This window comes from Trematomus bernacchii, unplaced genomic scaffold (assembly GCF_902827165.1).
Source record: "Trematomus bernacchii unplaced genomic scaffold, fTreBer1.1, whole genome shotgun sequence".
NCBI classification, from domain to species: domain Eukaryota; kingdom Metazoa; phylum Chordata; class Actinopteri; order Perciformes; family Nototheniidae; genus Trematomus; species Trematomus bernacchii.
The window spans coordinates 584,911-600,969 of NW_022987735.1; the positions used below are offsets into that span (position 1 = coordinate 584,911).

General features: G+C 38.9%; 2 protein-coding genes across 2 annotated transcripts; both read left to right on the forward strand.

Annotated features, from left to right (window-relative positions):
- The first annotated feature begins 1,717 nt into the window (after positions 1–1,717).
- On the forward strand, positions 1,718–9,150 carry nt5dc3 (5'-nucleotidase domain containing 3). The gene is made up of 14 exons (XM_034146061.1): positions 1,718–2,131; positions 2,878–3,062; positions 3,624–3,698; positions 3,820–3,875; positions 4,142–4,232; positions 4,321–4,458; positions 5,330–5,390; positions 5,552–5,654; positions 5,918–6,019; positions 6,192–6,273; positions 6,374–6,460; positions 7,643–7,783; positions 7,873–7,937; positions 8,039–9,150. The coding sequence occupies exons 1-14, from the start codon at positions 1,753–1,755 to the stop codon at positions 8,295–8,297; spliced, it is 1,824 nt and encodes a 607-aa protein (XP_034001952.1). The 5' UTR covers positions 1,718–1,752; the 3' UTR covers positions 8,298–9,150.
- Positions 9,151–11,109: 1,959 nt separating this feature from the next.
- Positions 11,110–13,363, forward strand: parietopsin. Its single transcript, XM_034145949.1, has 4 exons — positions 11,110–11,464; positions 11,980–12,308; positions 12,468–12,713; positions 13,214–13,363. The coding sequence occupies exons 1-4, from the start codon at positions 11,110–11,112 to the stop codon at positions 13,361–13,363; spliced, it is 1,080 nt and encodes a 359-aa protein (XP_034001840.1).
- The last annotated feature ends 2,696 nt before the right edge of the window (positions 13,364–16,059 follow it).

Here is a 16,059-nt window from a genome sequence, read left to right on the forward strand (position 1 = left end):
TATGTTTAGTATATTTATGAAGCCAATGGTGTTTACCTGGTTATAAAAGCCTACTACAGGTGTCAAATAGTACTTACTATGGGTGTGGTGTTGCTAGCTGACCGGAACGTCCCGTTTAGGCTGGCCAGGACACAACATCTATCAATACATGAAAACTCTCAAAGATAATAAAGGAAATTAAAACATAAAAAGTCCTGTACCTTTGTGTGTGTGTTTCTTTCTTAAAGCAGCAAAGAGACAATCTTTGTTCCCAATTGCCAAATAAATTGTAATTGTTTTTTTCAATTTTCAAGTTTTATATAAACATTTAAGAAAATATATAATGTATTTAAGTCTTATTTTTCTCATTTTCTTTTTCTTATAACATTTCTTTTCATACTACATTTCTTTATACATCTTTTTTTAAGTTAGTTTGTATGATTATATATTATATTATTTTATTTATTCAATACTTATTTGTATTACTATTTTCTTCTTTTCATAATTTTTTTTTTTCTTCTTAATTAAATTATTATTTTATTATTAATATTTTATTAATATTATTGTATTATTATATTTTTCTTTTTATATGCCATACAAATATTTTTCACGTCCCTCGGAGGTGTGGGGGGAGGGGCGTCTACGGTCTACCTAAGGCTGGGTCTCCAGTAAAATACTCTGTACTACTCTGTACTCACGCGATGTTCACCATTTCACCCACACATTCCATCTTGCCTCCCAAAACCTTTAATAGCAACACAATTTTTGACACCAATACACATTTATATCTGGCTCTTGAGGGCTCTGAAGTGAAGTGTACCTGAGCCAAATCCATCAATCAAAGTCAATCAAAGTTGATTTATGTAGCCCAATATCACAAATTGTACTTTTGTCTCAGGAGGCTTTACAGTTTATACAGACTGGTGAGAGGAAATGAAATAAAATATGATAGCAACTCAAAGAGATTGTTAAAGACACGTGTACTTTCAGAGCAATTGAAAGTACATTTGTTATAAATGTTGTATCCACACAGTACAAGGCTACCAAGCAAAACAACACTGTGTGACACATACATTAATACATATATTAATGTAAGTGAAAATAAATGTAGAAATACATTAAAGATATATAATGTGTGTTCAGTTTTATTCTCAACTTATAATTTTTCATTTATTTCCCTATTTATTTATTTTTTCTTGTGTTTATTTATTCCTGTATTTATTTCCACATGTATTTATTTATTCCTGTATTTATAAAAATGTTCTTGTGATTATTTATTCCTGTATTTATTTCCACATTAATTTATTTCTGTTTTATTTCGAATATATGTATTCTTGTATTTTTGTATTCCTGTATTTATTCCTGCATTTATTTTATATTTATGCATTTATTAATTTGTTTTTAATGTCATGTTCTGTCCTCCATACATGTGTGCTTAAAGGTACACATTCACTCAAAATCACATCACAGCAAGACTAATAGTTGTGGCGTTCAATGTATTAAAAACATATTGGTGATCCAGAGGTCTATGCATTGGTTTTTCATGCAGGAGCTCGAGGTTCAACACACAGGTGGGGGAACATCTTTTGTCTTCTGCTATACTGATGTTAAATCTGGAGAAATTGTCCTCACCACTTTTTCTGCAGCAGCTCAGTAGGAGGAGACTGGACTCCAGACAGACGCACCGGCCTCTGATTCGCTGGTTGGCTGCTTTTACTGGTACGCAGACAAATGCGGAAGTGACGTAGTGAGCAAACATACAGCGACTGACACATGCGGTATTTACAGAAGAGCTCGTCCAGTGCATACGTTTGTCTGCGAGTCCACCGCGACCTCCACCCGATAAGCCCCGCAGAGAGCACAGTCATGGCGCCCTTGTCTTCACCCCTGGCGTCTCTCCTGAAGCACAAGGACTTTCTACAGAAGGCGTCTCTCTTCTGTAATGTATTACAGAGTTTACATCATCCGCCATTCACATCTTTCTTATGGAAACGGAATTTCGGTGCAGTAGCGCATGGGGTCGGTAAACTCCTGTCACACCAACCAAGAAGCACAAACTACGCAGCATGTGTGTGCAGCAGCTCTGCAGACGGGCAGGACATTACCGAGAGGCTCAGGTCTGTTTACAATGAGACCAAAAGGCAGACTGGAGGTAGGGACACTATCATACAATGCAAAGACAGCTCGGTGTAAACAACGCTGCATTGTAACCCTATTATAACTCATGTTTCCAGCAGACTAGTACACTAACCAGTTCTACAGCATCACATTTGAAGCCTGTAAACAATAAACACATTCTCCACATGCGCACTGCTAACATAAACCCCAGCCATGAATACTTATACTGATCAAAATCGTGGTCATTAAATACTTTGTATATACAAATATAATATATTAGGTCAAGTAAAAACTACTCATCTCCCACATGTGGCCAAAAAGTCCAAATATTTACATCACAACACAGTTAATCTATTTTTGTTTTCCACTTGTGTATTTTTTTGCTAGAGAATGAACAAACCCTGAAGGCCTGTTCTTTAAAGTTTGAATTATTAAATGTAATAGTGTGCTCTCCTGAATTATGCATAGTAAGTTACTGAACACTGAAAGCATACATTCTCATGTGTTTCCTTCTTGCTATAAAACCTGAATTTCCCTATGGGGATCAATATAGATCCATTTTATCTTATCTTATTTGAATGGGATTAAACTGTAGTTGACAATCTAATGTGGTGGTGCATGTTGGAGTGTTCTGGCTTTATTCAGACACCTATTCAGAACCATGTATATACCACACAAGATAGATGCACTTCTCTCCTAATATAAGCTTTCCTGTCGTAGCAATATATAATGTACCCAGATGTAAGAAGGCTGCAGAATAATGTGTTTTTCTCCTCTTAGATTTGATCCCAGCCATTACCTCCAATGCAGTCAACCCTGACACCATTTTTGCCAACAATGAGATGAGCCTCCGAGACACAGAGGTCTATGGCTTCGACTATGACTACACCCTGGCGTTTTATTCCAGGAACCTCCACACCCTGATCTTCAACATAGCACGGGATATTCTCATCACTAACCACAGGGTGTGTGTTTGTTAAGTTTGTGAATCTTAAAAGCTAGATGTACAAATGTTTTTTTTTTCCAGATACAGAAAGAAATATTATTTACAGCTGAAATGTATTTGTAAACTAAATGAACCAAACACAAAACAGGACAATAAAGAATCATGTATTTTAATGTTTGCCATGAAGAATGTCTCGTAGAGTAATAACCTAAGATATCCTGTAGCTAAGAGATTTATAGTAGTGTTAAAAGGAAGGTACTCTTTATTAATCCCTTGAGGGGTCACTCAGTTTTTCCACAAACATGCACACACATGACACATGCACTAACATATACAGTAGAGAGATGGTACTGAGAGCAACAGGTTGAAAAGCTTTGGTTAAAATAGGCAAAATACTCACCCTGCATTTAAACTGTTTGTTTTATCATACAGCAGCAGCTTCTTTACCTACAGTACATATTGAAGGTTGACTTATGTATTAACCTTGTGGTTTATTCCTTTGCTAAATTGTTTTAATATTCAGTTTATCTTGTGCTTTTTCTGTTATTAAAAAAAGAATCTTGATTTTCTTTTATATCAGTATCCAGAGGGTCTGCGAGATTATGAGTATATTCCTAATTTTGCCGTGAGAGGACTTCACTATGATGTGCAGAAGGTGAGAAGATCTTTATTTTTCTCACTCAGAAATGGACAATTTGATATTCTTTACAACCATTGTACCGAAACATGTTGTTTATTAATGATACATTTTGTTGAACATTAATCATTTTAAACAGGGACTGCTGATGAAGATAGATGCTTTTCACTACATCCAGTTGGGAACTGTGTACAGGTAACTTTGCATTGTGTTACTCCTCACATCGAGCTATAGAGTAATAAACTGAAATGTAAAATGAACACAACACTGTGAGTGTAATGTGCTTTTCTCTACAGGCTACAGATTTAGACAGTTAAATACAATTATTTAGCAATCAAGACTGCACAACCTACAGCCTTTCTATGGTTTATCATCACTTTTAGTTTGTTTGCAGACGCTAAAAATGACAGTATGAATTATATTTTTGTCTAAGGACTTTCTATTTTGTGTTTCTTTATCAGAGGTCTGGATCCAGTTCCTGATGAGGAAGTAATTGCCATGTATGAAGGTTGCCATGTACCTCTAGAGAACATGAGTGACTTCTATGGCAAGGTGATCATTTCCTCTCTTATCTATGACAAGACAGGCGCTAGAGAGATAAAACCAACAACATATAATGCTGTTTATCACTGTCCTGCAGAGCTCCCATGGCCAAACCATGAAGCAGTTCATGGACATTTTCTCCCTGCCTGAGATGACCCTGCTGTCCTGTGTCAACGACTTCTTCATGAGGCACAATATCGACTATGAGCCAGTGCATCTCTACAAAGACGTGAAGGTGAGCTGTCTTGCTATTAATAAACCTTCTTTGATAAACAGTTTGGAAACTCAGCATACAACATTTGCATTAAATTGATTCAGTGGCACTCATTTTCCCAGTTATTGTATCTCCCAGGGTTCAATGCATGTGAAGACATTAAATCCAGCCACATTTACATAAACGTTTACATGTTTGCAGTGTGATGTAATACACCAGCCATTCAATCACATCTTAATTTTAGCTCTGAAAACCGGTGTCTAATTTTAGTCTGGTGAGTCCGCCTCCAGCCATCTGCGTCTGTTCTCTGGTGGCTCTGCCGCTTCAGAGGGAGAGGGGCGAGAAATCAGCGCTTTGTTCTGCCTTTGAGGGCAGCTGTCATGCTGGTCCTGTCTATTCTGTGTGACACTGCAGCGTTTTTGACAGATCGCTGTCATTAAAAGCCCTCACACACACTCTCAGTTCCTCGAGTGCCTCTCGATATCTTTCCAAGGACAGACTGCTTAATCTCTTTTTTCCCTGCCATGCTTGATTTATTATTCAGCATTACCCCTTTTGTTTACTTATTATTTTTGCATTCATCCAATAATCTTTGTAAATGATAAACCTCTTTTAAAATTGCCCTTAAATGTACAAGTTCACAAAGAAGGGTTTATTTACTCGTTCAGTGATTCAAATACACTTCTGAAAATACAGAGAAACTTTCTCACTGTGTCACCAAAGTAACTCAACTATTGTCTGCTTTTTGCACATTTAATTTGTATTCAGAGGTGCACTTTCTTTTGTGCCTCCAAGTCAACCGTGTATAAACTGAGCAAAGTGTTGCTACTGCAGCTGAATGCTAACATTGGCACATTAAGTCATGACTGGCTTTACTCTTTCCTCTCCACAGGAAGCCATCAGAGATGTTCACGTCAAAGGCATTATGTACCGCGCAGTGGAGGCAGATATCGGTAATGTTCCTTGATTTGCTTTACTTAGTTTGAGCTTTGAATTGTTGACAAGTCATGTGAAACTAATACGGAAATAATGAGGCTCTGATTTGCAAATAAAAAGCAGTTTTGACTGTCCAAATTATCCACTGCACACTATCTTTGTTTTTCTTATTTTTCAGGGAAATACATTTGCTATGGTGAGCAGAGCCATGCTGTTCTGAAGAAGCTGGCAGAGCATGGAAAAAAGATGTTCCTCATTACCAACAGCCCATTTGACTTTGTGTAAGTGTGAGGAAACAGAGCGCGAGTGCTTGTTTCTGTGATTAATTAAAAATATCTTGTATCGATGTACTAATATTTAATTAGTGCCATTCAACATATAGATAGGCAACCACACATCAAAGGGCTGCAAGTGTTTGTAATTCCCTGTCAGTGACTATGATCATCTTGTTAGGTCAGACTTGATTCACAAAATGTTTGTTACCGTACCCTCATGATGAGCTTTAAGAAGTTGCTGACAAGATACTTTCTTTAATCTTTCCCAGGGATCGAGGAATGAACTTTATCGTAGGGAAGGACTGGCGGGACCTGTTTGATATTGTCATCGTTCAGGCCGACAAACCGGGTTTCTTTAACGACAGGAGGAAGTAAGCAAGACAAGGCATACTGTGTCCATGCTGTGTTTTAATATTCCACTAGAGGCCTCACTGTGCCAGAAGTTACCAGTACACCTTGTTTCATACTGTTACACAGAAGGTGCATGTTTGTTTGGGAGCGATCAACATTGGCTAATATTCTTCTCTGTGTATTTTTCTCTAGACCTTTCAGACGAGTGACAGACAAAGGTGCACTGCTGTGGGACAGGATTCACAAGTTGGAGAAAGGGAAGATCTACAAACAGGTGTTTTTACATGCATGCTAGTTTAAATGTTTTGTATTAGTAATCCTGGATACAGCTTTTTTAAATATATGTTTTTTTTATGTGTGTTTGATGCCTGTAGGGAAACCTTTATGAGTTCCTGAGACTCACCGGCTGGGGAGGATCCAAAGTGCTCTACTTTGGTGATCACATCTACAGTGACTTGGCAGTAAGCAGCATGATCACAACGAAGTGCTCATTATAACTACACAAAACTTTGTACAATGAAAGATTACCATATCATGAACAAAGAGGGGAACCCCGCTTTGACCATGCTCCATTTAAGATAAGTGTTTTTCTCTTGAATTTAAAGGCCCGACGCTGAGTTAATCTTTATATCCAACAGTCTCAATCTTAACGCTCTGTTAAAGAGCACATAATGAGATACTGAGCGGATGTTAGAAACAGAACAAAGATACTAAAATAACTGGGTTAGGAATGCATTAAACCACAGTCACTGTAGCACTGCATTGGGTTTGTTGACAGGCATTTTAATGAGTGTTACTGTCCCCTGACACCTACCAAATCTACAGTAGTGGGCATCCCTGCACCTAATTTACATCGTAACCTAGCAACCTGATGTAAGCAGCCCCTCATCTCGATAAACTCACAAAGTAAGATCCATTGTCTTTTTTTATTATAACGACTGAATGTGTCTGATCAACTGTAAATGGTGATAATGAAATACGGAGTTTACATCTTTGCCTTGCTGGTGGCAGGCAGCCACCCTGCTCATTAAGAAAGATGGAACATGGTGTTACACCGCCACAGCTCCACTGTAGGATAGATGGACATCGAGGAGATTGTTACTGCAATTGGACACAGAGAAGAAGCAGGAGTTGCTAAGGAGTTACAGAGCATGCAGCTATATTTAAGTACACAGCAGAATCCTGAAACATCTTCTCACTTCACTGAATCAGCAAGGCTTTCTCAGTCGCCCTACTTACCTACTTGTTACAGTCTTAAATGTTTAAATTGGTGCTGTTAGCAATTTGTACTGGTCACCTATTTATTTGAGCTTTAGGCGCAATACGGCAACCAATTTCAAAAGCAAATCTTTAGTGTGACATTGCAGTTGTGCTGCTGATGTGCTGTGTGTATGGCTGGTATAGACAAGGTTAATGTCATAGTTGTCCCACCAGTTAATCATCATTGTGATTATGACACTGTTATAACAGCAGCAATACCCTCACATTCAGGCTGCTGTACTGTAGGATATGTGTTATTTCTCCAACTACTGTGTGTTGTTTATACCCCTCCTTTACATTTATTATTGCTCATTCCCTAAATGTAAAAAAAACGTGTATCAACGAATGGGTAAATTCTTCAATTCTGGTGCTTTGTTTTGCAGGATCTGACTCTGAAACATGGCTGGAGGACGGGTGCCATCATCCCTGAGCTGAGGAAGGAGATTAAGATCATGAACACAGAGGAGTATGTGCACATGATGGCCTGGTTACAAGCGCTGACTGGACTTATTGAGCAGATGCAGGTCAGGAGACTTTACAAAAAATGTGTCTTTCCCTTTTTGCCTTTATCCCAAGAGTTGTGTGCCTAACATTTTGCACTTCTCCCAAACAGGTTCACAGGGATCCAGCATCTCAAGCTGTCGTGGAGGAGTGGATCAGCGAGAGAGAAGACATGAGGTATTAAATATAATTACTTTGGCAATCACGAAAATCTGGGATCTTGCAGACAGATCTTATCGACTACTATTGACGCTATCAATGTTATTTTTTTATGGCAGAGCACAGACGAAGGACATCTTCAACCCTCAGTTCGGGAGTCTCTTCCGGACGTACCACAACCCCACCTACTTCTCACGCCGACTCTCACGCTTTGCTGACATCTACATGCCCTCCATCAGCTGCTTGCTCAACTATGACTTCCAGCACACCTTCTTCCCTCGCCGCACCCCCCTGCAGCACGAGTCCCCCTTCTGGCCTGAACACAGTCCTACTGGTGTTCCCCGGTCAGCTCCGGGGACTAAAGCAGAGTCCGATTAGAGAGAAAGAGAGGGAGATGGAATTCAAAAATAAAGTTAAGGATCATCTCCATTGCTGATCTATTTATAAAAAAAAAAGGAAATTATTAGGATTTTAGAAGATGCCACACAAGTACAATTGGAAACAGTCACGGTAATACTTATTAGACTAGTTAGATATTTCCTCTCAAACTATTCAGGAGGAGCAGTGGATGTAGTTCTCTCATTTAAAACATGGTTTTTTAATCGCACAGAATTTAAGACATTGAATGCACTGATTGTTTTAGGTTTACGTATATGTGTTACTGTTGGACTGTGTGTTTGTCTTGAGTGTGTTTGAGAGAAAAGGCTGCATTTACACAGTCTAAACAATAAGGGGCAGTCACACATCATGTCTATCAAGGATCTCTGTTGCATCATTTCTTCCCTGTCATATTACCTTTGCTTTTCTGCTCTTTCCATCCGTTACAAGAGACTGACGGTGAAATAGTCATACTAGACATTTCCATAACAAACTCTGTTGCCTTACTCTCTTTTTTCACATTACTACAATGTGTTTATTTTTACAGCCACATGTTATCTATGGTAATCAATATTTCATTTTGAGCTGCCATTGTGACATGCTGCACATTTAGGTTTAGAGATCTCTGTATTTGATTATCTGAACTCGTTTCTTACACCACAGCCTGTATGTGTCATGATGCTGAGAAATGTTCATATTTTCAGGAACAAATAGATCATTGTTGCTATATTTAGCACAGGAGTTGCTATTTGATCTGTTAACCCTTGTATGGTGTTCGGATCTGTGGGACCCGTTTTCATTATTTAGTTAAAGAAAAATGATATGATAAATTATTTTTTCAAACCCACAATCAACGGCCTTGGCTCATTTTCTGTGAAGAACATATATCAGAACACATTTTCATTGACCACCCACTGCAACACACCCCCTACTGTGTGGTGTGTGTGTTGTGTGTGTGTGTGTGTGTGTGTGTGTGTGTGTGTGTGTGTGTGTGTGTGTGTGTGTGTGTGTGTGTGTGTGTGTGTGTGTGTGTGTGTGTGTGTGTGTGTGTGTGTGTGTGTGTGTGTGTGTGTGTGTGTGTGTGTGTGTGTGTGTGTGTGTGTGTGTGTGTGTGTGTGTGTGTGTGTGTGTGTGTGTGTGTGTGTGTGTGTGTGTGTGTGTGTGTCCCTGCCATTCCCGCACAAGGTTGCAACATTGTTGATGAATTCAAGCACCGACACCTGTCTGCTCTCACATTCCCGCATTATGTCTTGCGGGAACCAATCTTAATTTTTTTCACACTCTATCCTAGCTACAAATTTGGGGCGAGACACAATACATAAAGCTTTGCCAGTTTGGGTCCTTATCACAACTGATATGCATTACATTAATGCACACAATGTCATACTCCTTTCTGCACATATTCTGATTTCACATTTCATAGTTTATATGCAAAAATTCATTCATAGCATTCTATTTCCATGTAAATTACTGCTTTATTTAATTTTTAATTTGTATTTTATTGCTATTTAACTGTATTTTATTACGGTGTAAAAGATTTTGTGTTTTATATTAGATTTCTTGTTTTTTATATTTTATGTATGCACCATGACATCAAGTCAAATTCCTAGTATGTGCGAACCTACCTGGCAATAAACCTGTTTCTGATTCTGATTCTGATCAAGATGGCCAAACGATTCTCTGCTCAGAGGGCCTTGCAAATGATTTTGGAAGCGAGAGAACCATTTGATGATGATGATGTAGAGGAAGAGGAAGAGGCTTCAGAATGTGAGGATCACATTTCTGAGAATTCTGAGTCTGACAGTGACTTTGAAGAAGAGGATGAGATTGAGCATCAACTAGTTACAAAAAAAAGACGAGCCACAGGACCAGCCGGCCAGCGGGCAAAAAAACTAGTAGCACTTTATGTGATCTAACAAATGTAAAAGGGCAAATATTAACCACATATGCTGTTTATATTGCTTGTAATTGGGATGAAGTAAACATCTGTTGAGTATTTTAACATAAAATAGTTTGATTTTGTTGAATTGAAGCCCATAAGGCAGCGGGTCCACCAGACCCACGAACACTGGCTGAGTAACAAAAATATGAACATCACACAAGGGTTAAGGCATCATTGAGTTTCTGGTATTTGACACTTCTGCAGAAGTCAAATGTTTTCACACGTGCTAGGATGAATGCACGAGAAGAATATATTTGATAAATATCTGGAAAAGGCGAATTATGAGTGTAAACAGTGGCCACAAGACCTCATGGTTTATTTTTGTTTCTGTAGTTAAAAATATGTGATAATGAGGTGTATTTTATTTTTCACTATTTATTCAAGTAGAAATGAATTAATGATCCGAGCCAAGTGCTTATTTCTTATTCTAAAGCAAATTGATATGGTTTGGTAATTGCTATGTAATTAGCAGGTGTGTATTTATTGAATGTCTAATCCGTTTTTGTACTGTGCTCTTTTTTTTCCTTTTCTATTAGCTGTATAAACATTAAAGGGAAACCATATTTCATAATTTCATTAAATTAATTTTCAGTACTAATTCATTCCTTAATATCCCTCAACTTTCCAATTACCATTATAGCAGTGGGTTTATTGGGATTAATCCATTCAAATCGTGTTACGGACCAATTTCCAATATTGCATTTGAGGCTTTCTCCATCAGGCAGGTGCACAATCTGAGATCTTTGACAATAAGCAAAGCCGACTGGTTTATCAGGGATCAGATATGATAAGATCGACGACGCTGTGTCCGGCGGGTTCACTCTCTGGCCTCATAGTGGTTTCCTCGAGGCAGATCTTCATTTAGGCATCATGGAGGACAGCAACAGCACGCCGTCCATCTCCAGCACACATCCTGGCTTCATCTACGCCGAGGGGGTGACTGTTGCGTCCACCATCTTCCCTCGGGTGGGCTACAGTATACTGGCTTTCCTCATGTTCATCAACACAGTGTTCTCGGTGTTCAACAACAGTCTGGTGATAACCGTGATGCTGAGGAACCCGTCTCTCCTGCATCCCATGAACGTGTTAATCTTCAGCCTCGCAGTGTCTGACCTCATGATCGGCCTGTGCGGATCTCTGGTCGTCACCATCACCAACTACCAAGGCCATCTCTTTATTGGACACGCAGCCTGCATCTTCCAGGGATTTGCAGTCAATTATTTTGGTAAGTGGAGCCCTTTCTTTTGGAGAGAGCAGTTTGTGCTCTATGGACTTTTTGTGAGCAATTTAGTTGTTTTTTCTCTGTGCCTTGGGGTCAGTCTTTGAGAAACACAATAAACACAATTGTAAGGCTAAAATATCAATCTATTTCTTTCACTTCACCTTATCTCAGTATGTTTTGTAGCTTCACAAACACATCTATGTTTTGGCTCAGCTTGAAGCTTTTTAAAAATGTCTCTTATCAGATGTTGTCAATTCAATTTTTCTTTCTTGAAAAATGTGTTTTTCTGATTTAAAGTTTCAATGCAATTCAAAGCACACGCAGTAGCTTTTCTTTCAGAGCTTTCAACAACATAGCTTTCTCAGTGGATGGAGCTTGCTCAATTTGTTATGGAGATATTGAAGATGCAAGCACCGTTCTCTGAGAGCATCCATGAGAATTAGTGAAAATCTCCAGAAAAAAAGAGTAGTTTGACTTTAAGCTTAGTTTTTTTTTTTAAATGAATTGCTCTTTCCTAGGTCTGGTATCTCTCTGCACTCTGACGCTGCTTGCCTACGAGCGTTACAATGTGGTGTGTAAGCCCAAAGAGGGTCTGAAGATGAGCATGCGGAGAAGCATCGTCGGCTTGCTACTTGTCTGGTTCTTCTGCTTGTTTTGGGCGGTCGCTCCTTTATTGGGCTGGAGCTCCTACGGACCTGAGGGGGTCCAGACGTCCTGCTCTCTGGCCTGGGAGGAGCGGTCGTGGAGCAACTACAGCTACCTCATCCTCTACACACTCCTCTGCTTCATTTTGCCTGTTATAATCATCATCTACTGCTACTCCAAAGTGCTCAAATCCATGAACAAGGTGGGCCCAATAATGGCTTCTGTATATTCATTACACTTTAACACCATGAGAAGTAGATTTAAAACTCATACCCACATACTCGTGTTTGCAATTAACCACCTACTGACTAAATGGAGCTGTTAGCCTTTAATAGGAGTCACATTTCCTTTCTACTCGCAGCTGAACAGGAGTGTGGAGCTGCAGGGTGGGCGTTCCAGCAAGAAGGAGAATGACCATGCCATCACTATGGTCCTGGCCATGATCTCTGCTTTTTTTGTGTGCTGGCTGCCCTACACGGTGCTGTCAGTGGTGGTCGTTGTGGATCCGGAGCTCTACATCCCTCCTCTGGTTGCCACCATACCCATGTACTTTGCTAAAACCAGCCCTGTCTATAACCCTATCATCTACTTCCTTACCAACAAGCAGGTAAGCAGCTGTGAAATTGAAAATCAAATCAACTCAAAGCTCATTTAAAGCCAAATATCACAAAGCAGCTTGTCTCAGTGGGCTTTACAGATAAAAAAAACATGAATTACAGTGCTAAAGGAGATATAAAATGAAAATAAAATAATAAAAGACAAGATAGAATGTAAAATACAAATAACAAAATAAATAATAAAATAAATATTTATATATATAATTAAATGAGACACCAAAATGAGAATAAGAATATAATAAAACAAGAAATACCATAAAATGTACCCAACATAGGGTAATCTTAAACCAGCTTGAACTATCTGCTTTTTTTTAAAGGAAAATCTTCAGCACACTCTTAAAAGTTTGGACACTGTCTGCCTCCCTCATAAAAACAGGAAGTTGATTCCAAAGAAAGGGGGCCTGCTAGCTGGAAAGGCATGCTCAGTCAAATTGATTTGAATTGCATGTGAAATTAAAGCTCATGCATTTGGTTTCTTTATGTCCAACAGTTCCGTGACGCCGCTCTGGAGGTGTTGTCGTGCGGTCACTTCATACCTCGCGCTCACACTGCTGTCAGCATCAACATGCAGACCTTGAACAGGAGGAGCCGGCTGGCTGCCTTGAGCAACAAATCGCACAGCAGGGTGTTGCCTCTGTGACCTCCTCCAGAAAAAAACAAGAAGCTGCCATGGTTGTCATCGTTTACCTCTTTAAGGACGCAGACCATCTACAGGCCCATGTCTCTCCGAGGGGTCCGACCTGCAGCCCAGTGAGAGCAGATCGGCTCATTGACTGATGGATTGAAGATGGACATAATAAGTGGAAAACCTTATAAAACACAGTAATGCAATCCAATCCTTTCCAAAATGTTGATTATAAAAGAATTTGGTTGATTTTGTCTGAAAGGTAGTTTTGTAATTGTATTGAATTGCATTATATTGCAAGGTTTTCCTTTAGTTATTGTCCATTCCATTTTTCTAGAACAAAGTGTCCAGTAATACCGGTTTTATTTCTGTGATTTGTGTAGACCAATAAACGTTAACCTTTTTCATATTGATGTTTCCAGGTGTGTACTTTATGCATGTGGGGAAACTAGCCAAAAATAAAGGGGGTTTAGCATTTTTAACAAGACTATAGGCAAGTGAAATACAGCCAGATTGTAAAGAGAGACTGGGAGGAAGTGAAACCTTTGACCCCTGTGATGTTGTTTATAAATAAAATGCACTTGACCTTTGTACATGTTTTGTGAAAAGATACTCCTTTCTGAAGGTCGGGTTACATGTTAGGGAAATTGGTGAAAAGCATTCTGTGTGGCATGAAATATTGATTCATATCTAGTAGATTGTGCTGCCCTTTTTGGAAACAAATACTCTGCTAGTTATACACATACTGCTCGGCAACTCTTCCCATGTTACATTAGTATGCAAATAAATGAAATCGATGTCGACCATAGCCAGCTCCACCGTGTCATCAACACTGACAGCTCGGACAAATAACGTACAAGGCCTCACGCTCGTCAACACTCACACTTCGCAGGAGTGTGCTGCACAGAACACACTATTAGATTGCTGCAAGGTATACATGCATAATTTCCCTCATAAGCACCTGTGTGAATACAGGATTTACTCAGAACAATTACTAACCCGTTTCAGGAAAGCTGCAAAGGCAACATAATATGCTCTCACACTGTGTGGCTGGCCTTAATCCATAGGAGTAGCATAATGAATATAAATCAGTTCTGTAATACCCACTAAATCAAGAACATGGGGCGTTTGGGTGCACTGGTTGTCGAGCCTGCTACACATCTCACTTTGCTCATGTTTTAACAATGGGAAGTCAGCCAGGCTGTGAAATGCTGCTTTCTATGCTTTTCTTGCCTGGCTTACTTTGTGCTATTTCAATTTCGTATTTATATGCTTAATATTGTCATTATTAATTAAATAGGTGCTATAATTAGTATTTTTATAAATAGAACTCAGAGGGGGGTTTGGGTTCAGAAAAGTAATGACAAATCTGAGTCTCATTCAAACCCAGGACATTGTGTCTTATATGGTCCACGCATGAGTCCACACTGAGTCACCCACAAGGATTGATATGAATCACTGAATAAAAACAAAGAAAAAGGACACAAATAATGAGTGTTCTGATTGTTGACTTAGTGATAGCAACTGCAATGTTTTGATCTCAGAGAATTATATAATCTACTATACCTTATTTATTGTATTTGTTCTTTATGTTTATTAAATTATGATTAAATCTTTTCACAATAAACCTTGAGTATATAAACTGACAATTCTTATTTTTACAAAAAGCTGAATTATGTGTTATATACCTCACGTCCTTTAGACTTGATGGTAAGAATTGATTGCAAACTGCAAAAATGTTGTTTTTCATTCTCATAGTCCTTAGAAGTTTCTTTCATGTTTCCTGGAGCTCATCGTTAGTGACCATCATGTTCTTCGTTACCCCTTCTCCCCCCGATTGCTCAGTTTGGCGGTCCGCCCCAGGTGGAGTGGTGGTTGCTCTAAACGTCTTCCCTTAAAGAATTAAAATGTGCCTATGGGAACCTCGAGTGCAGCAGATCTGCTCCTAGCCTTCCCCAAATCTGTACTCCAACGCCATTCATTAAGTTCCTTTGAACTCAAGGCTTGTTTTTTTCCCCTCATATATGCATTATAATCTGTTAGACCTTAAAGAGACTTTCCAAATCATGTCCAATCAGGTTAATTCACTGCATGTGTCAATGTGTAATCACTTTTTAGAGACAATCAAGAGAAACAGGAAGCACATAAGGGACATTTTAAGTGTCATGGCAAAGGTTCTGAGAACTGAAGTCAATGTGATATTCCAGTCTTTTCCTTTTAATAAAATTGTCGAAATATCTAAAATCCCTATGGGGTTTTTACGGAGTATTGTTGGGGTATTGTAGAATAGTCTGTTATTTAAAAAGTGCAAACTATTGTTGCAAGAGGCTGCAACTTGATAAAATGTAAAAATGGGTCTGAATACTTTCCAAAAATAAGTTATTTGCATCACGGCACATACTCAGTGGTGGGTGCCCTGTTGTGATTGGTATATATATTGGGCCGTTGTTAAAAATAGATTGGGTGATTTTGTCTCGCTACTTATTTTGTCCTGTTCCCTCCCACTTGTTTGGCACGTTTGATGTACAATCGTCCCTTTTTATCACAAGTACTCTTTCTATTTTTATATATTGCTCATTATGTTATGTCTTAGCGTATGGCGTCCTAAAAAAAGTCATTTGCTTAGTGCCAGACATTCCATAAGTGGCTTTTTGCTTCATCACAGTTTCTTTTCAAAAACTTGTTTGTATCTACACAATGTTGACAGACAC

Coding starts and splice junctions, on each gene's coding strand:
- nt5dc3 (XM_034146061.1), top strand. CDS start 1,753: ATGCGGTATTTACAGAAGAGCTCGTCCAGTGCATACGTTTGTCTGCGA. Junction 5,655..5,917: donor AACAGCCCATTTGACTTTGT/GTAAGTGTGAGG, acceptor AATCTTTCCCAG/GGATCGAGGAATGAACTTTA. Junction 7,784..7,872: donor GACTTATTGAGCAGATGCAG/GTCAGGAGACTT, acceptor TCTCCCAAACAG/GTTCACAGGGATCCAGCATC.
- parietopsin (XM_034145949.1), top strand. CDS start 11,110: ATGGAGGACAGCAACAGCACGCCGTCCATCTCCAGCACACATCCTGGC. Junction 11,465..11,979: donor ATTTGCAGTCAATTATTTTG/GTAAGTGGAGCC, acceptor GCTCTTTCCTAG/GTCTGGTATCTCTCTGCACT. Junction 12,714..13,213: donor ACTTCCTTACCAACAAGCAG/GTAAGCAGCTGT, acceptor TATGTCCAACAG/TTCCGTGACGCCGCTCTGGA.